Below are 22,030 nucleotides of genomic sequence, written 5' to 3' on the forward strand. Positions count from 1 at the left end.
TTCTGGGGAACATTCACAACCCCAGGTACACTGAAACCTGCAGCACCAACAGAAAAGTTCAACAAGTAATGGAGTCAGTAATAATATAAGCCAGTAATAACTACAACAATATTTACCACCTGAATAATAATGACAATAATAACAGCAATCACAGCCATTATAATATCTTATTAACCCTATACTGCACCTATGGCCCCCTTTATAGCCCAATGGCTGCATTTCTGAACGAATGGTACTAGTACACTTCAACACTAGTTATCTCAAGTTGTACTAGGGCTGTCCACGACCAAGGATTTTTTTGGTCGACCAATGGTCGTCATTTACTCCGACTAATCGACCAATCGACCCCCCCCCCTCCAAAAATAATTTCCCATTTTGACCGGGATACACATTTGTGAAGTTTTATCTTTAATGCCGTGCTGCCGCATCTATGCGCATTTACCACTAACGCCAGGAGTAACCTTGTGTGACTAACAATGTTTCCTGGTTCATCTAAACACTAGTTCAGTTATCTGCTCAGTTCTTCTCCCAGTCGAGGAGTTCACGGCATAGTCGTGTACAAGAGCGACCCTTTTCCCGCGGGGATTCTAAACTTTGCCATTACTTCGCTGAGTCTCTCCTATGTTAGCAGCTGTGTGGGTCACTCCCAAATCTTTAGTTCCCAGCACGAATGAATGCAGTCGGCAGTTATCAGAAATAAAATGCGCTGTGACCGTCATGTAACTTTCCATCTGGTTAGTCCATATATATCTGTTGTGAAGCTGAGTGCTTTACAGTTTTCGATCTTGCCCTGAAGTGTTTGTTTTGTTTTGCTGTATTTGCTCTTAACCGCGTGTATCACTGTTTCACGTCTAACCAGGCTATATCCGGGCTCGAGGCATTCAATTAGATTTTTACATCCCTCACCACTGACGATATTCACAGGTCGCATGTCCAGCGCTGTCCTTGTCAAACAAACCACCAACGGTAAATTCGTGTCACGTCTTCCTTTGTCACGCCGTTGAAATTAAAAGTCCCAGAAGCCCTTTGACGAGACGCAGCTTTTTTTCCCTGCGACCAATCGACCAATGGAATTTGGTCGACTAGTAATTTTTTTGGTCGACCAACGATTAATCGATTATTTGCCGTCAGCCCTAAGTTGTACAATATAGGAAAATGATCATTCAGGGCTCAAACTGAAGACGACAGTTAGGCCAACATATTGATTCATCTCCAGGCTTATATTTCCATAATTGTGGTTTTATTTGAGAGCTTATATTACAGAAGAACATGGCCAAAAAAAAACTTGAGCTTGAACTTGAAATTGACCAGTATGTATATTCACATAGTTATTCCATTCAGTCTATAAATTTGAAATATATTTCGCTATGGTCTTTTCTAATAACACAGAAAAAATGGAGCAAATCCATGCAAGCATTGCAAAGTTATTCCACTTTGTTCCAAGGAATGTCAAGTTCAACATTCCAATGTATGCCACACCCAGTACACACCCTTAGCCAACCAAGCTAACATGCTAACAAATTCCATACACGAAACCGATGAGCTATTTCAAACAACAACGTTGCACATATTACAGAAAGACCAGAAAATTCCAATGAATAAATTCCATGTCCAATTATGAACGTTATATGATATGACATTTATGTCCAATATAGTCCGACAGGCTATGCCAAGCTACCGTAGCCAACTCCGGTAGCATCCGACACGATACAGAGTACTCCAGCACTCAAAAGCTCCAATACTGTCTATAATCTAATGTTTAGTATTAGAATATATATTTTGTACAATATCGCTTATGAAAAATTATCAATTTTTACTCACGAGTACACCGAGTCGCGTCGTAGCGGGTGTACGGTCTCACTTCCGGGTTGGCGAAAATTCCGAAAATTGCTCATATATTCCATAAAAAGTTATCGGTTTATGTTCAAAAGTATCCACAATCAGAATAAAAACGAACAAAATAATCCACGACTGCTTCAGTTTCGCCGAATAGTGCGTTCTGGGCATGGACGTAGTTTTGATTTCATAAGTGGGGGGGACACAACCTGGGGTGGCGAACTGTTGAGCGGGGGGGGGGGGGGGGGGGGTTGAATGAAAATTGTTGAGCGCTGTGAACAAAAAATGTTGAGCGGGGGGGGGGGGGGGGGGGGAGCTCGGAGCTGCATGATCCTAGTGCTAGATTTGTCGCTATTTGGATATTGTTTTTTTAACCGTTAAAAAGTGGGGGGGACATGACTTCGTCGCTACTTAAATATTTGGTTTTAACTGTAAAAACTGGGGGGGACCAAAACCGGCTTTTGAAAAAGTGGGGGGGACATGTCCCCCCCGTCCCCCCCCAAAACTACGTCCGTGGTTCTGGGGAGCTTGGCTTAGGTTAGCAAAGGTTAGCTTATGTTGCTATGCTAGCGGACCCACATTGGAAATGAAGCGCGACTTTCCGAGGGCTCAATAAAAAAATATAATTGAGCAATCGTGGCAAATGAGGGCTGGTTAGCTTCAGAAGGAAGTAAAGTATTGGTTAGAAGAGCTTCCAATCACTTGTAAGGCGCCAGATTGTCTGTAGAGCCGATTGGATCACCCCACCTCCCCTCCCCTTCGCACCTCGCCGGTGAGAGGTTGTAAAACCTGTCACTCAAAGTCACTCCCCCCCTTCTGACCAATAAAAACCACTCAAATCAAAGCAGAACCGCTGCAGCTTTGTAATAATAATAATAATAATAATCTTTATTTGTATAGCACCTTTCATACATACATGCAACTCAAAGTGCTTTACAGTATAAATGAAATAAACATTAAAAGGAGATAAGACAAAAAGACAAAAGGAAAATGTTAAAAGAAATTAAAGATAAAAATATTAAAATAACATAAAAGTAAAAAAGGTAAAGTAAATAAGATAATAAGAAGTAAAGTAAATAAGATAAATAAGAGGTCAAATCAGCTTTCAAAACGCTTCGGTGACGCTTAGGGGGCAGATTTGTCGGAGCGGCTCATCCAGGAAGTGGATTACGCGAAATTTTGCAGTGAGGTGAGCAAGCTTTTTAAGGTACTTAACCACAACGGATCTACAATGTTAAGGTCTTAAATTAAAGCCTTATTAGTAAACGATTTTTAGGTGACAAAACATTTCACATCATAAATATGTTTTATGTGAGAGCTTGGCGCTTCTGCACCTAATCTCTTCCAAAGTGTTTACCATAAAACACTTTACCATGTTCAACTTCTAACAAACTAAAAATGTAACTTTAAAGCAAGCAAAAACATTCCATCATAACCCGTATGATAAATGCTCTTTTCAAATTTTGACAAAGGTTTTCAGGTAGTGGTTTGTAATAGTAAAATATTGCAATATACTGCATATATCTACATAATGTGTAGTAAAAAAACACTCAACAAAAGATACTTTTTAATGTATGTTTTTAAGTAACACAAAACATACTTTCAGGAATTATTATATGTATATATGTAGCTATTTCTTTGTAAATATGTCTCTTTATTAAGATACAAACAGAATACAGGAACTATGTAAACAAAATGTAAAAAGTCAAGGATGTTTTTGTCAGGCTGTCACGTCATCTGTTGTTCTTGTTTAGCTACCTACACTAGACACTAGACCACTAGATCACCAACACTAGACCACTGCTAGCCAATCACAGCACAGTTAGCGTCTGAGGTCACAGTGCACTACAGTGTTCCAGCGGTGTAATATCAGTACACCTGGGGAGGTTTATCGGAGTGGGATCCTTACACACGACTGTCACTGAATCGGTGGATCGTGGCTTCAAAAAATGCGGCAATAATACATAATCACGTCAGACTTGCTGCGGCTCTCTGAACGTGCCAGAACGGAGCTTCAAGATCCACGTAGCGTATAGGAATTAATGAACCGTGTCCCCGTTCCTGTAAAACCTGCCCCTGGCACACTGCTCCCATGTGGAGACTTAAATCGAGCAGGTCACAATTCATTTAGAGGTGACAGACGCTGCAGGCTTCCCAAAAGCTGAAGGTAAATGTGTGCGGCCCAAGGCGGCTCGGTCTGTGGAGAATAATAAAGGCTCACGTGAAGAGATTTTCAATGTATCGTTAGAAGAAGCTGCACCTGGTGTAAACACATGATTTCAAGGACGGCACCTTTTAAAGGTTTACACTCCTGATTCATTAACCCTAGCTGTGTTGTGCAGGAGCTTTTCACAAGGACTGTAAAGAAACAGGTGACGTGATGCTTGAAGGGTTCCTCAAAGACCACCTCACTACTCATCATAAATGTGTGTGTATGTGCGTGTGTGCGCGTGTGCATCTGTGCGTGTGTGTGTGTTCCAAACCAGTGGGGTTTTCCCATTCTTTTCTAACCACAGGTAAATGCATATAAATTATACTACAGATGTGGTACATAGAGATTAGGCTAATAAACACAGGAGGGAGTCCGTTGTGATATTTTGTAATATTTTGTAATATGTAATATTGTCTTCTTGAGGAAGAATTGGAATGAAACAGAATAAGAGCTTCAGGAAAAAGAGCGACATCAAACCCATGCACAGAAAAACATTCATTTTGTTTGTGACCATAGAAGGCAACTGTCATCTGTGACACATGCATCCTGTCTGGGGCATGTTAACACGGTGAACCAGTACCAACATGATTTACAAACACGTGTATGTCAATTCCTTGTAGGAGGAAAAACCTCAATGCTGACATATATCACCATGTTTATAACCTGACCAAATCATGCACAGCACCGAATAATTGATTTCAGGTCACCACAGTTCTAGACAGACCAGCAGCAGGGAAGACAGAAGCTACACTGAGCACCAACGTCTCAATAGCAAAGAAATTTGTCCTGATTCTCCTCAATAGGCTGTGCAGGAATCCTCAGGGTTTAGGATTTCAGAGTCAGGACTTCCGATTCTTTCCTCCCTGGTTTTTTTTTCTTCCTAGAAACAAACGAGACAATACACAGGGCCACAGGGGTCTCTTTGTCTCCACCGCTGAATGATCCCCCCCTCTTCATAACGCCTCTACCTTTCAGGTACACTCATTATCCCTCAAAACAAATAGCTCCTTTTTGCTATGGGCCCCCTCCCCATTTGTTTAAGACAAAGTCATGTAATTAAAATCTAATCAAAGAGAGGAGGGAACCTATGAATATTTAAATCTGTTTGCCTTCTGAATTTTAATGAAATGGTAATTTATGAGAGCTCGGGGCTTTATTCTGGCCAGGGAGCAAATTAACTGGATCCAAAGATTCCCTAAAGTAATTTCTCCCCCTCGTATCCTCAGTGTGTTTAACATACGGAAATATGATTAAAACCTCTATTTAAAGCTCAGATCACCAGTGTTTGTGAAATCAAGTCTTTGTGCAGATAGCAAGATTACACTTGTTTTCACAGTTCAAGAGAGCCAGTCTGCACTTGTCAGTAAGTCAAATACTGCGCAGCTAGCAAGACTCATTACTGACCAGCAGAACGCTGAGGGTGAACACCTAGAGCGGCACACCTGTCACGTTTGACAAACCCACAACCAACTGTTCATTGCTTATATTTGACCACAAACTAGGAGACGGCAACCTGACAACAGGGAGCGCACAACGAATTCAACCAAGTATGAAATCACGTTTCATTCATGTGAGCACTGGTTACTTAGAACATGTGCCATTCAACGACACAGATCGGTTTAGCTGAGCTTGGCGATAATTAGCGCCTCTGTGAACTGATCGGCGAGTGAGCTGAGACTGCACATGCTGCATGTAGCGGGCCGATGATCCTGCTAGCTGTGATCCTTTCACTCCTGCCACACTTGAGGAGAGAGGGAAACATTTGTGTGTGGAGAGCTTGTGTTCCTAAAGTTGATGGCAGGATCAGCAAAGCGATAACCTAAAGAGACTTAGACACTCGCAATTAAAGCAATTACCCAGACACTGTTTAGACTGCTGTCATGACCACTGCTGGGTGACAACAGGAATTATGTAAGAAAACACCTACAGCTACTGTGCAGTTTGCCTCGAGGTTGAAATGTCGGAATCCACAAACTGTTTTTTTTTGGCCCAAAATTAGCGAAGGAAGGCGGGTCATACGGCGTCAACTCACCTGCTCATTGGCTCGCACCTTCCCTGCGTCCACAAACGCTTGAGCCTGATTGGTCGAGACAGGTGACCAGCTACTTAATGGAGCGCTTTGAACCAATGACTTGTATTCTCGCCCAGCCCTGCCTTCGGATTTGTGCTCTGTGCTTCCTGCCAAGCATTTAATCCAGCTTCCCTCTCACCTGCAAGGACACTGGCTCCTTCAACGCTCCTTCATTATTTACCAGTCTGTGTGTTGGAGTGTATGTTCTCAAGCTCTTCTGTCCCAGTATAAACAGCATGTGCTTCGCTGGGCGCCATGATACTGCACGACTCTCAGATGTTGGAGGTGGAGAGAAAGGAGGACTGTGCTACAGTGTCACAGCAACGTCTGCCAACACACTATCACAAGACTTCTGGATCCGCACGCCATGCTGCACAGAGGGCTTTGTTGTTGTTGTTGTTGTTGTTGTCCAGGACGGTCCTTTCCTTTCGCCAGCAAGGATGCTGATTCCTTTCAGCGTTTTAATGGTGTTCTGGCTGGATGTGGTGTTTTTAAATGTCAGTGGCCAGTCAGCTTGCTCTTATCACATTAAAATGGAGGCCGTTTGGTTTGTTTGTCTGTCTGTCTGATGGACTGAGGCAGACTAGGACAGCTCTTGCCTCTTATCTTTTACCTCTTTTAAAACATCCCCTTTATTTGTTTGGTACAAAAACTGACAGACAGGAACATTTTGCTGAAAAACACTAATTGCACTACTAAATAGCCAAGCCACGAAGAACCAGCAATTAAGCTCATTTGAGAGGCATTCAGAATGAAGAGCTGAAGAGAATCTCCACATCGTGTACGAAGACCTCTTTAAGGTCCATGTCAGACATTTAAAAAATGACCCTTTGGCCACACTGATGGAAACACAAGAAGAATAAGCATCACGCGAATCACAAATGTCTTCCCACCTGCATGTTAATACATTCATTTAAAATTAGTTATGAAATATGAGGAAAATGACAGTCAAAATGGAAAGTTGTCAAAATGAGACCCACTGTCCACAGGAAGACTAGAATGTTGTAGTCAAGGGCTTCCTCTTCCTGTTACTGAACCCTGTCTTCCCGTTACTGAACCCTGTCTTCCCGTTACTGAACCCTGTCTTCCTGTTACTGAACCCTGTCTTCCCGTTACTGAACCCTGTCTTCCTGTTACTGAACCCTGTCTTCCCGTTACTGAACCCTGTCTTCCCGTTACTGAACCCTGTCTTCCCGTTACTGAACCCTGTCTTCCCGTTACTGAACCCTGTCTTCCCGTTACTGAACCCTGTCTTCCCGTTACTGAACCCTGTCTTCCCGTTACTGAACCCTGTCTTCCCGTTACTGAACCCTGTCTTCCCGTTACTGAACCCTGTCTTCCCGTTACTGAACCCTGTCTTCCTGTTACTGAACCCTGTCTTTCTCTCTTTCAGGTCCCGGACTTTCAGGGAAGCTCCTATCACAGATTCACCAGTCACACCCAGGGATATAATTAAAGACACACACCTGGATACTAAGGTGAGGGCAGATATTGGATTACTGGATATTAAATAGGGTTCCTGGGACCAAATATGGGAAAAAATCATACATTGTACATAAGTAGGTTTGTACATCATTTCAGTGTAATAACAGCTTTATTTAGGAATAAGTAAAATATTCTTAGTGCAAAATGTTCTACACAGTTGAGAAAAAACAAGGTATCAATGCAATGAAATAAATACCGTTAAGGCGTGTTAATACAGACTGCCTAACCCTAACGCTTAGATTTTAGATTCCTCAAAGTTTCCTTAGATGTCAGTTTTGCATTCTCCCGGTGTTAACCAGCTTCATGAGGCAACCACCCATGATGCTTTTCTGTCAGCTGTGAAGAAATTGTCCCATGCTGAGCCCTCGGTGAGGGACTCGAGTTCTGAATGAACTTTAAAAGTTTTGGAAATAAATTCATATATAGGTTTTCAGCTTTCTCACTTTACATTTGTCTGAAAAACATTGAAGCATAAACCATTAGATTCGAATGCCTTTAAGTGCAGTGTACTTATAACTCTAGTGGCTTGATCGGTGGAGCACATGATGGAGAAGAGAGTGAGTTAAACTGGGGAACATTTGGAGCGTTTCCCCCCCACCCCCTCCACACGATACCCTGGGGCACCATTAAAAACCAACCCCTCCCACCCCGTGGTCCAGGACGCTTTGTGCAGGGTCTCTTCCTGCAGCTGTAATCAGACTCTAATCAGACTCCTGCACACCTTGACCACAGAGTGCATATTAGAAGATGATACATCCAAAATAGAGCAGTGCCTGATGTGTTTAGTGCCACACACTGCCCTGACCACTGCTCCTCAACTGGGATGTTGTTGGTATGCACGGTGTTCTGTCTAATCTTGTCCAGTCTAGTTGATTCAGGCCCTTTATGTAATTTGGCTGTGGTGCCCTTGTGTTTAAGTGTGTCTGTGTTGTGCCCTCTGTGTTGTCCCTAATCTTTTGTGGGGAGGGAGGTTTGGGGTTAAAGGTCGTCCTTCCATGCATTATGCTAAGACTGCCTACTACCAAGCTGGCTTACTAATTCGCTGTCTTGCCTAACCACTGACACACAACTGCATTAGCTCACGATTCCCCAATAGAAGAACATTATCTCCCCATACCAGCTCAGTGTGATGATGCAATTCACTCAAACAGAACAAATGAACAAATGAGCAAATAATCAAATGAACAGAAGATGAATGAATGAAATCCAGTATTACAGACAGTGATTTTTGTAAAAAAAAAATAAAAAAAATAATGCATTTTAAGATGATGATTCTGCTGAGCCAATGTGCTAAAGCATGACAAAACATTATACATCTCTCAGCTTATGCGGGATCAGTTCACCCTGATATATGCGCTTGGTGCCAGTGGACTTACAAAGCACTTCCCATTTCCTGTGCAATAATAGGAGTGGGTCGGCGCCCGACAGCAGAACGCACATTATCAGAGTATCTATTAGGCTGCTTGGGCACTCCTTTGAATTCTTAGCACATCTGCAGTGGAGAGCAGATATCACTTGTAGTGCTGTGGACCAGTAAAGCAAAAGTGAGATGTGCAACATCACTGCTGTAAATGTTATCAGTGTTTAGTCGAAAGCCAAAGAACTTTGTGTTTTGCATCTTTGTTCATGACTCATAATAAATGGTGTATTTGTGTGTACATTTAGAAAAAAAAAGTATTTGCTATAACGTAGTCCCACTGTGCTTATGTGCAATTAAAATGTAAACACTGGCGCTATAGGACCATGAAGGCTCACGATGGTTTTTAATATTCTGATCTTAAACAGGCTACGGCCCCGTTGTTACCATCATTAACTCTTCCGCACAGCTGTTCAGACACTCTGTTATTCTGCTGTGTGTCAACAGTGGAAGAGAGGATGTGTTTATCTTTCCACTCTGTTCATTTATCCTGAACTGCTGAACAAGCCGTCTGATCATAAACGCAACAATCCACAACACAAACGTCGCTGCCATATGTGGATATTTATATGTGGATATGGTGGAGAGCAGTTACATGAACCAAGGTGTTCCAACGTATACACCACCGGGGGGATTCCTCACTGGGAGTTTACTGGTCTAAATCTGCCTCATAATCCCAGCTTAGCACTTAGTGGTTAATGGTTAACTAACGACGTTCGGCTGCTACAGACTGCATTGCGGCTATGAACTCTTCAGCGTGTCCTTTTTATTCGCCAAAATTTGAGTTCATAGTGCGTTCACTTCCTCCTCACTGTCTCCAGACATTATCAAAGCTGCACTGCAGTGGGCCCACAAAGAGTGCAGGGGTGCACAATAACAACCATGAGAGGATCCTGGAGCATTAAATATTTATATATTTAAAACAGTGCTGTCAAAATAAAAGCCTCTTAATGTCAGCTACACCTAAGGCACGAGCTGAAGGGAGCGGTGTCTTCTGCACCATGAAGCATGAATTGGTAAGATACTTTAAATCCGTCTCCTCCTCAGTGAAACTCAACAGTGCTCTCTATTGACGAGTGTATAAAACTGCAGGTCCCAGTCCCCCAACACGGCCTTTCAGCAGCTGTGATAACTGTTGTGGTGAGAGAAGTGCGCCCCCCACTGGTTCCTAATGAGCTCTGAATTCCATGATCCACAAAACAGAGACATGGATGCCGGTGCCATTCGTATCGAGCCCCAGAGGATGCGTGTCGGCCCATAAACTACAGCAACTGTTCACATTAAAACAGAACAGCCCAAGACGGAACACAGCTGCCCCCTTTAAATGCCCCTCCCAACGGTGGGGGGCCGTTCTGGTGTGGGCACGTCCCTCGACTTCCGTCTGTTCACCCAGATGAAGGGCCGGCTGAGTTTACACAGCCTCAGGGTTCCTGTAGCCTGGCCCACTTCAGAAGAGCACGCAATCAGACCCTGGACATCACATCTCCAGAGAAGAAACTCTCCACATTTATATATATATTTATTTTCTTCAAATCGGAGAGCCAGAGCTCTAGTGTCCTTTCAACAATCACTCAGAAGGGTAATATGAAGGACCTGCTCAAGCCCCACCGGCTTTCGGAGGCACACACAGCCGTGCTCTGATCAAAGACGTGTGATTGGCAGGGTGAGCATCATGTGACTTTCTCTCCTTCTCCTTTCTATCGTTCCCATCTTCTGCAGTATAATTGGAGAGGTTCATAAATAATCATCAATGTTTTTTTTTGTAAGGGGTAGTATCACCACTGGCAATCATGAGTTGATTATGGTAATCTGAAACCTCTTCGGCATACAAAAGACAAGAATTAATCACTAGTGGCTCGCAAAACTATTTCTGGAATAACGGGCGTCACCCTCACTGGGAGCAGGACTAAGACTAAAACCAGGCAGCAGTCGGGCCTGAGATAGCACCTCTGGGGTGGGGGGGGTTTGGGGGGGCTAATGAGCCAGGACGACCTCACACTGTTGCACTTCTCAAAAGTGACTTTTAATTGGGGTGATTAGTCACTGTCTCAGCAGATTGGAATGAGATGAAAGCACAGATCGGCATATCCGCCTCTTTACGGCCATCCGTCTCTGTGTGTGTGTGGGTATGTGTGTGTGTTTGGGGGGGTACTGGCATGTCAGAATGATGAGCACCAAATTCCCAAACTCAAACTCCCGAGCACACAACTGCACCGTGAAACACGCGTCTGTGGTTCTGTGGAGGGTTTTGGTCGGTAGGGAGATGGTGAAATCTCACAGGATCCCAGATCCACCATCTTAATGAAATATCACATAATCATTAGATAGTAGCACCTAATGAAATGACTGATGCGTTATATTTTAAACATGTACCGTTTATTCTCTTTTTTGATCATTTACATAGCCACAGCTCCAGAAGAGCAGAACACGTTTATCTCATTCCCTCCTCCAACACCAGTCCAAGCAAGATGTGGACCAACACGCTAAGTGGTGAATGATAACAGCAAAGGAATATTCTCCATCAACCACCTCTTCCTTTAGTTACACCAGAGCTTCTGCTAAAGGGTCAGGGGTCATCTCCTCACTTCAACCAGATGCCTTTGTCTCCAACGTCTGCGTTGAAACCCTCCGCATAGTTCTTCCCTGGAAGCTGATGGGAGAAACAAGAAGGTAAGAGATGATTGGCAGCAGGAGGGGACCAATCAGGGGGCACTATGGGCGTAACGGGGTCCAATTAGCACAGACCAATTCCTGTACTGATGGAAGGACACAGGAAAACAGAACCTTGGAGACCCAGTTCTGCTGGAAAAAGCTGTCGCCGGTTGCAGAAACTGCTGCGGGATCAGCACATCTGAGCTCTGCTTTCATCCGCTTAGTGTGGCATGGACGAAGGCAGGAGCCGGTTCTGGAGTATTAAAGTCCAATCGCAGCCGGGGAACTCCTTTCCCACGGGTGCAGATGAAACATGGGACAGTTGACAACCTCTCTCATCACTCTGCAAGTGACAGGCAGAACGGCTTGCCAGGGCCGGGTTTGCCAGCACAGATTAGACCCGGTCCAACAGCACAAATCTTTTCAGTGGGGAATACCCTGTGGCCATGTGTTCCAGATAAAGGGCAGTAGAGCCTGGAGTCTGGGTGACGCTGCTGCCATGTAGCTGGTGCCACCCGCTAAGAGTGTGAACTACACTAACACCACCTTCCTCCCCAACAGTGTTAACTGACAGTTTGTCAGTAACATGAATTCCCATCAAACGGAGTAGAAATTTGGTGAATTTTCTACCTGTAATTACGAGAACATTTTTGGGGTTTTTTTGGTGGTGATACAAAATTGGACTACAGAATGCAAAGACTGAGGTGCAGATAAATTTCACACAACAAGGTGACTTCGTTAACTTTACAACGGTTGCTGGTCACACACACACACACACACACACACACACACACATACACACACACAATGTGAGAAGATGTTTCAACAGAGGCCCAAGTATATTATCAAGTGTGGTGCAACACATCTGTTGGGCAGGCAGTTTCACATAAGCACATTTAGACGGAGCGTATCTCCAACTAGCACAATCTGAACACCAGTTAATCCACAACTGCCAATCAAACTCTTAACTGTTTAAACAGTCATTCACGCCAGGTTTCTCCTGGTAAAACCAACCAAGCCCCGGCGCTGTCTGAAGCTCAAATCAAGGCAAGCACTTGTATTTTCCCTTCTACCTTCAAACATCCAGCCATAAAACACAGCACGCTGAATAAAATGTCATTGGGAAACATCTAATAACGTTAATGTATGCGGCTATTCGGGGCGCAGCGAGGGAAAACCTCGAAGCACTCGGGCTTGAAGGTCAGGCTGCAATATTTTCCAGCTGAGATGATCGTATCAAATCACCAGCGGCATACTGAACAAGTGCTGTTGGAAATTCTGCTGTATCTTTTTTTAGTTAATATAAGCAAATACCACCACTAGCAAAACAGAGAAAGACATCAAGTCGTTCTGGACTGTCATTTTTTACCTGTGGCTTATTGCTTTTTTTGAGTCATAATTATTATTATGACTCAGTCTTAAAAGCCTTTGGAATGAATTTTTAAAAGTGCAATAAAAATTCATGATAAGAAATCTAGACAATATCACCAATTTCATATTCTTTCTAAATTCTTTCTCAGTCTTAAAAGCCTTTGGAATGAATTTTTAAAAGTGCAATAAAAATTCATGATAAGAAATCTAGACAATATCACCAATTTCATATTCTTTCTAAATACGATTTTCTTAGTTTTGACAATTTAATAATCCATGCAAATATTTGTCTACTTTTTAAAGTCATCTATGGAGTAGCTGCGCCTCCTCTAAGGTTTATAACATTGAGCTCAGAAAAAACAGCTCGAGTCACAAGAGCGCCCTCTAGGGGAGAGTGCAGCATCTCAAAGTACAGGACCTCCTTTGCTAAATCTGCATTTTCAGTTGTTGTTTCAGAGTCATTGGAATACTTTGCCAAATTATAGCATGTAAAAGTTTCCCAATGTTCGCATATTTGACAAAGAAATGGCTCTTATCTAAGCAAGTTTGCACCCATTAGTAACGACGTGTGAGTGAGGGGTTTGTCTGGGAAAGTTTGATGATGTACAGGTGTGTGTATGTGAACAAATTAGTGTTTTGTGATAACTGGAGGATTTTTGTAAGTTTTATGAATGGTGTAATTGAAAGATGAATTTTATATATCGTATGCCCGTGTTTGTTTTTAACGGTTTCGGTCATCCATTGAACAAATTTATTCTGTTATTCTGTCTAAACATCAACCTGTCCAGGGACTACGGGTGGAAATTAGCTTATTGCTATAACCTGGCACAATGCATCTCTCCTGATCTTTAGGTTAGGCCTAGCAAAAGAAATTAAGCAGCTAGGGTCTCAGTTTGTGATGAAAGATTGACACAGAAAAATGAATCCGCTTGTAGGCAGTGACTGTACATTTAAGATGCCACGGCTCCTGTGTAGCCCTTCTAGTTAGCCTGGACACCGACACACAGATCATCCATAACACCCATTTGTACCCAAGATGTACCAGGATAATTAGAGTGTTTTAATCCTTGGGATGGTGAATTTTCAGAACGTGACTTTGGAAAGAGTGGAAAGATGACGGGAATGTTTCTAAAAGAACCTGAAGCTCTTCTTCAGGGTTCATGAGCTTTCAGAACGTCCTATTCCACTTCCCAAGAGCTTCTACGCTTTGCTTGCTTCTAGCCCCAAGATAGCGAGAAAGAGACCCACATACCGATCTGAAGGAATAGTAGTTTTTGTCGAAGTCGTGAGCGCCGATGGTGATCTCTGGTAGGTACCGGGCGATGCACGTCAGGTTGGCCACTCTCCGTTTGTCTTCCACCCTGAGGAGAAACATCCACTTTGTTGAAAAGAAAGTTAACCTGCAACAAGGAGTCCTCATGCAGTCAGTGTGCAAAAGAAAACTCCCTTTCAGAACGTCAGCAGAAAGGTCAGCAAACAGCAGCAGGATCTGACCAACAGATGACTGAGGCACAGAAAGGCCAAACTGCCCCAGGGTCTGTGAGTGGAACTCCAACCATGTGTTCTCCTTCACACATATGCTCAGAACATCTACGCATCTGCTAGCATACACACAGACACTACAAACCCCCCCCCCATCCCCAGGACGCAAACACGCCCCCTAGAGGCCACAGCCAGTAATACTCACAGCACTCGCTTGTGGTGGAAGGTCACGTCGTCCTGTTCCAACCAGGGACCTTTATTGAACTTCAGGAATTTGATGTCCTCTGCAATCTGAGGAAAAACAATCTAATGCATTATCTACATATGTAAATGTACAGAATAGTCTCACTCTCCCTCTCGCTCTCCTCATCTGTCTGTCTGTCTGTCTGTCCCTCCACTTCTCTCTCTGTCTCACACACATTTTGGATTAAAGGGATTAAGGTCTGTAGGTTCTGTGTTCAGTCATTAATTACCTTCTCAACGTCCTGGGTCTCTCTTGCATTATAGGAAATCACTTCCGAATCCACCCTGAAACAAACACAGACTTAACGTGTTTCTATGGTTACAACTCACAGCTTCTCGTCTCGAGTGGGTACGGAGACCAAGACGGTGTACCTGATCTTAGGCAGGAAGGTCTTCTTGTACGCAGTCTCGATGCTTTGGAGATAGGAGAGTGGGACATTCTGGAGATATGACTGAAAAACATACGCATCATTTCACAAAAGATTAGCTGAAGATCTAATGAAACACATGTAAAGTTCTACACTACTACACATGCCTTCACAAATCCATCAGAATCAGAACATCTGACTCTACTACACATGCCTTCACAAATCCATCAGAATCAGAACATCTGACTACTAACACATGCCTTCACAAATCCATCAGAATCAGAACATCTGACTACTACACATGCCTTCACAAATCCATCAGAATCAGAACTAGTGTTGTCAAAAAAAACCGATATATCGATACGTATCGATACTGAACATTCTGAAACGGTACAATACTCGTTTCCCTTAAGTATCAATTCTTTTTACATAAAATGCGCTTTCGTTTGACCCACCCAAGCTGCCGTAATGCACAGGACAGTTTGTAATGCTAATATGGCAGCTAAAGCAAACGCAGTGCTGTTGGATTCGAAGCAGATACAGATGGAAAACCGAAGGATATGAACAAGCCCGTTTGCAAGCGGTGCTTTTGGAACATTTCAACGAAGGGCGCTAAAGCCTGGTTGAGTGACCATAGCGCTCGACTCCGCGCGCACTTCGCGCGAACCTCCGCGAGCGGTGGAGGCTTTATACTTTCCGCTTTGCAGTGTTGTCCGAAACTATATGTGGTAGTATAAAAGAAACACCCCTCAAAACAGGGGAATGAACACTTACCTGACGAATTTTAATGCTGCTTTGTGTTTCAGGTTTGAAAAGTGCTGCAATTTAGGCTAAAGTACTTGAAAATGTTGAAATTGTAACTACTTCGTTTCACAACAAATATCTGTCTGACTGGACATTTTTCTTGTATTACATTAACAAATACGAGCCTCTTGTAATTCCAGGATGAAACATGAGAGAACGTGAAGACGTTAAGATTGGGCGTTTTGAAAATAAACAACCATTAAATAATGTGATTAAAAGCGCAATATTTCGAATCATTTCGAGTATATGTATAAATATTTAACTTAATTAAGTTTAACGTGCTGGGTAATATTGGTACAAGCGCTTGAATTGAACCCTGCAAATATGACTTTGTTCATTGCGCTGAGGCGCGGCGCGCGCGAAGTTACAAAATTCGAGAGGTGCACGACCTCGCGTGCGCCGCGCTTCAGCGCGATGAACAAAGTCATGTTTGCAGGGTTCATACACCTTGTGGAATTCAAACACTTGTATGTCACTTTCAAGGTCCATTTCAATATTTCCCAGCACTTTGTCAGACGTTCAAAAGACGTCCACTGAAAAGCCAGAATGAAAGTTTTAGCGACGTCTTTTTTAAACGTCTATTACTGCCGTTCAGTTGCAGTTTTTGCACGTCCTGACATCCAATAAAGGTCCTAGTCAGACGTTCAGATAGAAAACTCGTCATAGACGTTCATGTTAAGTTAAAAGGTTAAGGTCCTAGTCACACTGTCAGATTTTGAACCAGTTTTGAACGTCCACCAGACATGCAAAAATGGGTCTGGACTGACCGACGTGATACAGACTTGATTTTAACGTCTTTCTGACGTCGCATGTTTGTTGGGAAGTTAAATATTTATACATATACTCGAAATTATTCGCTTTTTTTTTATCACATTATTTAATGGTTGTTTATTTTCAAAACGCCCAATCGTAACGTCTTCACGTTCTATCATGTTTCATCCTGGAATTACAAGATGCTCGTATTTGTTAACACAAAAGAACTGTTCAGTCAGACAGATATTTGTTGTGAAATGAAGTTACAATTTCAAGCATTTTCAAACACAAAGCAACATTCATTTGTTTGTTTATAAAAAAAAATAAAAAGGCTTTAAAACGGAAATTAGCACCGTATCTGACTTTGGTATCGAAAATGGTATCGAATTTCAATATTTTTTTAAGTATCGTATCGAAGTTGTAATTCTTAGTATCGTGACAAGCCTAATCAGAACATCTGACTCTACTACACATGCCTTCACAAATCCATCAGAATCAGAACATCTGACTCTACTACACATGCCTTCACAAATCCATCAGAATCAGAACATCTGACTCTACTACACATGCCTTCACAAATCCATCAGAATCAGAACATCTGACTACTACACATGCCTTCACAAATCCATCAGAATCAGAACATCTGACTACTACACATGCCTTCACAAATCCATCAGAATCAGAACATCTGACTCTACTACACATGCCTTCACAAATCCATCAGACACTAATCACTGTCCATGTGAGCAAACAGTCTGAGGCTTGTGCATCACAACATGAGACAAAAATACAGAAATGGATTCATTAACAATCCAGTAATGCAACGTGTTTATATTGGACGCAGTTCATACAAAACCCCCAAAATGCAATAAACCTGCCAAAACTAAAAAGGCGTAATGTACAAATAATCACCTGCACCTGTTTCTGGCTGGTTTGCAAATGCGAATGATGAAACATTCTGTTCTTATGTGTGTTTAGTTAGAGGGAGGCTTCAACTAGAGTAGTTATTGAAGAAACTGAAACTTTAACCTTAATGGCTTTGAGCCAAGGAACAAGATCTAAATAAACATCTCCTTCAAGATCGAAAGAGCACCTGTGTTTTAAGGAAATCTCAACTGCTGGTTTGTGCAATATAATAATCACCCAGATTACTCCCAACACAAGTGGTAAACGTTCTGACATTTAAAACACTACATAAGATAATGTAATAGCTTGTTGGAAACAATGCTTAATATTATGCTTCTTAAAGGGCTGTAAAACCACATGAAAAGAAAACATTTTTTGGCTGTTTTTGGCTGACCCAGCTGAAGGGATTGCAATTTATAAGAAATGCATGCATGTTATTTCTGTTCTGTTCATGTAGGTTTCTGCTGTAAACGTGTGTCAGCCTGTATTCCTGCTCTACTTTAGAACTGCAATGCCAGGTTGTATTCCAGGAGAACCTCAGAACTGCAGGACTAACTGCATTTCCTACTCAAACCCACAACAAGACGGGCGAGAGAAACAGCGTGGTGCGTCACTCACTTTCCCAGACGCTTTCAGGTTCTTCTGCACCTCTTCAACAGGGTTGTCCACGTAGATAATCAGGTGAGGCGGCAAGAACTCACACAGGCTAATGTTCTTGATCTCTTCATAATGTTCCACACCTGTGGGCCAGAAAGGGTCCATTCAGGTCCTCAACAGAATTGTCTTTTCTCTATAAACACATTTCTGGATGATTTACTGGAGAATGGCCAGACATTCAAAACTGTCCATGACAAAAACATGACATTTTAGTTGAATAGCTGCAATAAGGCCAGACAATTGCTCTTTTAGTACACTGGAGCGTGAGAGTCAGAGAGAGTCAAAAAGAGAGGGGAGGAACCACGAGGGGAATAACAACTAGTCCTGGTCAGGAAGACTCACACGCTGCCCTGATGTAGCCTTGACTAAACATGGCCTCCAGAAACACGCCGTCACTGAAGGGAGAACGCTCCAGGATCACTCCCTGCCCTGCAACACAACCAACACCAGGACATCAAACTGATGCGGTCAACACTCAGGGCTTCATCACAGGTCAACACGCTCCACTGTTCTTGTACTCCACCTGTTGCGAGCAGGTGCTCCATGGCGTCGGAGTACTGGAGAAGCCTCATGATGTATAACCAGGACTGCAGGCGGTAAGAGTTGCCGTCCTTGGCTTTGGGATCCATGTAGAACTTCTCCAAACTACAGTTGCCGTTGTAAGCCTTGTCCAGGGGCACCGACTCCTTGGTCATTTTGTCCAGGTAGTGCACGTCCACCTCGGGCATATACAACATACCTAAACACACGAGAAGACGGTGTGGGTTTAACAAACTCTAATGGACACAAAACGCACCTGCACTTATGGGCCTGCTTATATATTAGTTAGTGATCGATGTCCATCTTGATTATAGGAGAACACTCCCTATGATTTTCCAAGCCTGCATATAGATCAGTCCTGTGCTTCAACCGTATTGGAAGCTGTTTCAGCTAAAGCACTCTTGCCTCCAGGTGGTTTTTCCTAAATATTCAGAGGTGGGCACCTCATGTACAGATTCTCTGTGTAAGCACAGTGAAACACTGCTGTAAACGGTGTCCAAAACATTATAAATGTATAAATGCCAGCGTGACTCCAGGATGGAGCTGTGTCAGAAGAGAACAGCGTCCCCAGTAGAAAGTCATCAAGGACATGTTAGCTGTAGTCAGTACACAGCCCACCATGACGGACCAGATAGCGAAGTGTGAGTCTTGTTTTATTTGGCACCTAAGCACATGTTCATGAAAATATCTCTGAATTACATGCTACACCACTATTATTTTCAACAAAGGGGTTGTAGAATTCCAGAGGTTTTGAAAAGGGATGTACAAGACTGAAGAGCACAAGCAGGGTATCTGCACATTTTTAAATCTCAAATTCAATGACTTTTAAGACCTTTTTAATACCTCTCACAAGAAAAAATAATACTATTACTGGGGATGCAGGTGTGTTCCACATCGTTGACGGGGGGGGGGGGGGGGGTGGGGGGGGTGGCGAACGAGAATTGTTGACCGGGGGTGGGGGGGGGTGGGGGGTTGGGGGGGGTTGTTGACGTTGTTGAGGCCGTATACTCCAACGCTAGGAATCTAGCACTAGGACCCTGGAGCGGTTATTTTCTGCATTAGCGCTAGATTCGGCAAAGTTCACATCGCGCCAGAACAACTGAACAACACACACTTATAATAATTTAATGCCTCCCCTCATAAAATTCCAGACATTTTAAGACATTTTTAGGCCTTGAATATGGAAAACTAAATTTAAGACATTTTAAGACTTTTTAAGGACCCGCGGGTACCCTGACAAGTGAAAATACAGATATAAAGATTACTGGAAATTAAATCTATTTCGAGACGAAGTAAATGTCAAGACTCAAAAGGCGCACACTCAGCACAAAATGAGAGGAATGTTGTGAGAAACCAAAGCAAGAGATGTCAAGTGTAGATTATTAAAACACTCCATCTGGTTCTTACAAGCACGCAGACTCTAAAGATTAGAAACCCCACCAACATTTAACATTTTTAACAAACTTAAAAAACCACACTTTATAAACAGAACATTGCTTTTAAACTAGCCTTTACAAAAGTAAGCTTCAACTTCATATGACTGTCATTTCTTTGTTGCTGTTTGAGTTTCTATAATTTTCAATCATCAATAACTGTATCAATCATATAATGACCAGTTGTCCACAATACAGGTGAATCACTAGTAAATTATGTCTGATTAAGTAATTGAAAACTTCTCCAAATCTCAGGATTATTCACAGCAGCCTAATTGTAATAAAAATGATCAACATATAAACCACATGAACTAATGAAATATCAATAAAAGTCTTTTAGGAAATTTACCTTGTGACTGCTGTTTTTTTCCTGGTGCTCAGAAAGGCTGAAGCTTCTTTACATTTATAATATTAAACCATTCTGAACTTTCAGAAACGCTAATCTGCCTGGGATGATGCCACTGGACAGCGTCTGCAGCACAATCGTAAATGCTTGTACACCCATGTGGTACTGTAACCCAGACTGGACGGACTCACCGAGCCTGTCGGCCAGACTCTGGGCCAGTGCCCCCTTCCCGGACGCCAGGTTCCCCTCCACACAGAAGATCTTGCTGTTCTCTGTGAATCGGGGGGTGGTCCTCTCGCCCAGCATGAAGGCCAGCCAGCCGTAGCGCAGGTGTGCAGCCCTGCTGGTGTGGAACCCGGCCTGGGGGAGGAGGACAGGCTGAACCCCCCTTACATTCACACTTACACACTGACACACACTTCAACATGTATCACATATGTACACGGTTCACACACTCATATATCATATATATCACATGTACACATTCACACACTCATATATCATATATCTACTCATATATATCACATGTACACATTCACACACTCATATCGTAGGAAACAACATGTATTACACATATACATGGTTCAAACACTCATATTAGGACACGCACACTAATATGTAACAGAGACAAACACACTCATATATATTAGGACACACACACACTAATATGTAACAGAGACAAACACACTCATATATATTAGGACAAACACACACTCATATATATTAGGACACACACACACTAACAGAGACAAACACACTCATATATATTAGGACACACACACACTAATATATCATATATCTACTCATATATATCACATGTACACATTCACACACTCATATCGTAGGAAACAACATGTATTACACATATACACGGTTCAAACACTCATATATTAGAACACACACACTAATATGTAACAGAAACAAACACACTCATATATATTAGGACACACACACTAACAGAGATAAATACACTCATATATATTAGGACACACACACTAACAGAGATAAACACACTCATATATATTAGGACACACAACACTAACAGAGATAAACACACTCATATATATTAGGACACACACACTAACAGAGATAAACACACTCATATATATTAGGACACACACACACTCATATATATTAGGACACACTCATATATATTAGGACACACAACACTGTGTCGGTGCCCTTGGCTCCTGAACCCGGACTGGACCTGCAGGCCTCGTCTTGGCGGGGTTTTTGCTGGTTCTTTCCCGACTGCGGCGTCTTTACCGGGTCTTACCGTGTGTGCACCGGTCCCCGCGTTAAACGCCGCCGCGCCGGGCCGGAACAGCCGAACGAACCGCAGCGCCATCGTGGAATCCTGTAGGACGCCCTCCGCCAGAACACCGCGACCGTCCGACTGAAGGACCCGCTAAGCGTCGCAGGAGTGTGTCGTCATCCCAAGAGGTACGTTTGTA

The 22,030-nt window shown here is 42.8% G+C and overlaps 2 protein-coding genes across 2 annotated transcripts in view; one reads left to right on the plus strand and one right to left on the minus strand.

Moving 5' to 3' along the window:
• gypc (glycophorin C (Gerbich blood group)) overlaps nucleotides 1-7,661 on the plus strand; it is a 40,569-nt gene extending 32,908 nt beyond the window's left edge. The window contains exon 4 of the mRNA XM_076998350.1: nucleotides 7,513-7,661. Within this exon, the coding sequence (XP_076854465.1) occupies nucleotides 7,513-7,571 (59 nt within the window). The 3' untranslated portion in view covers nucleotides 7,572-7,661. The remainder of the gene's footprint in view (nucleotides 1-7,512) is intronic.
• A 3,709-nt stretch (nucleotides 7,662-11,370) lies between these two features.
• Nucleotides 11,371-22,003, minus strand: ndufa10 (NADH:ubiquinone oxidoreductase subunit A10). The gene is made up of 10 exons (XM_076998346.1): nucleotides 21,853-22,003; nucleotides 20,768-20,936; nucleotides 18,781-18,996; nucleotides 18,600-18,686; nucleotides 18,219-18,340; nucleotides 15,142-15,221; nucleotides 15,000-15,054; nucleotides 14,732-14,817; nucleotides 14,297-14,405; nucleotides 11,371-11,671 (listed from the first exon to the last, which is right to left on the minus strand). The coding sequence occupies exons 1-10, from the start codon at nucleotides 21,922-21,924 to the stop codon at nucleotides 11,603-11,605; spliced, it is 1,065 nt and encodes a 354-aa protein (XP_076854461.1). The 5' UTR covers nucleotides 21,925-22,003; the 3' UTR covers nucleotides 11,371-11,602.
• Between the last annotated feature and the right edge of the window lie 27 nt (nucleotides 22,004-22,030).

This window comes from Brachyhypopomus gauderio, chromosome 3, assembly GCF_052324685.1.
Source record: "Brachyhypopomus gauderio isolate BG-103 chromosome 3, BGAUD_0.2, whole genome shotgun sequence".
In the NCBI taxonomy this organism is placed as follows: domain Eukaryota; kingdom Metazoa; phylum Chordata; class Actinopteri; order Gymnotiformes; family Hypopomidae; genus Brachyhypopomus; species Brachyhypopomus gauderio.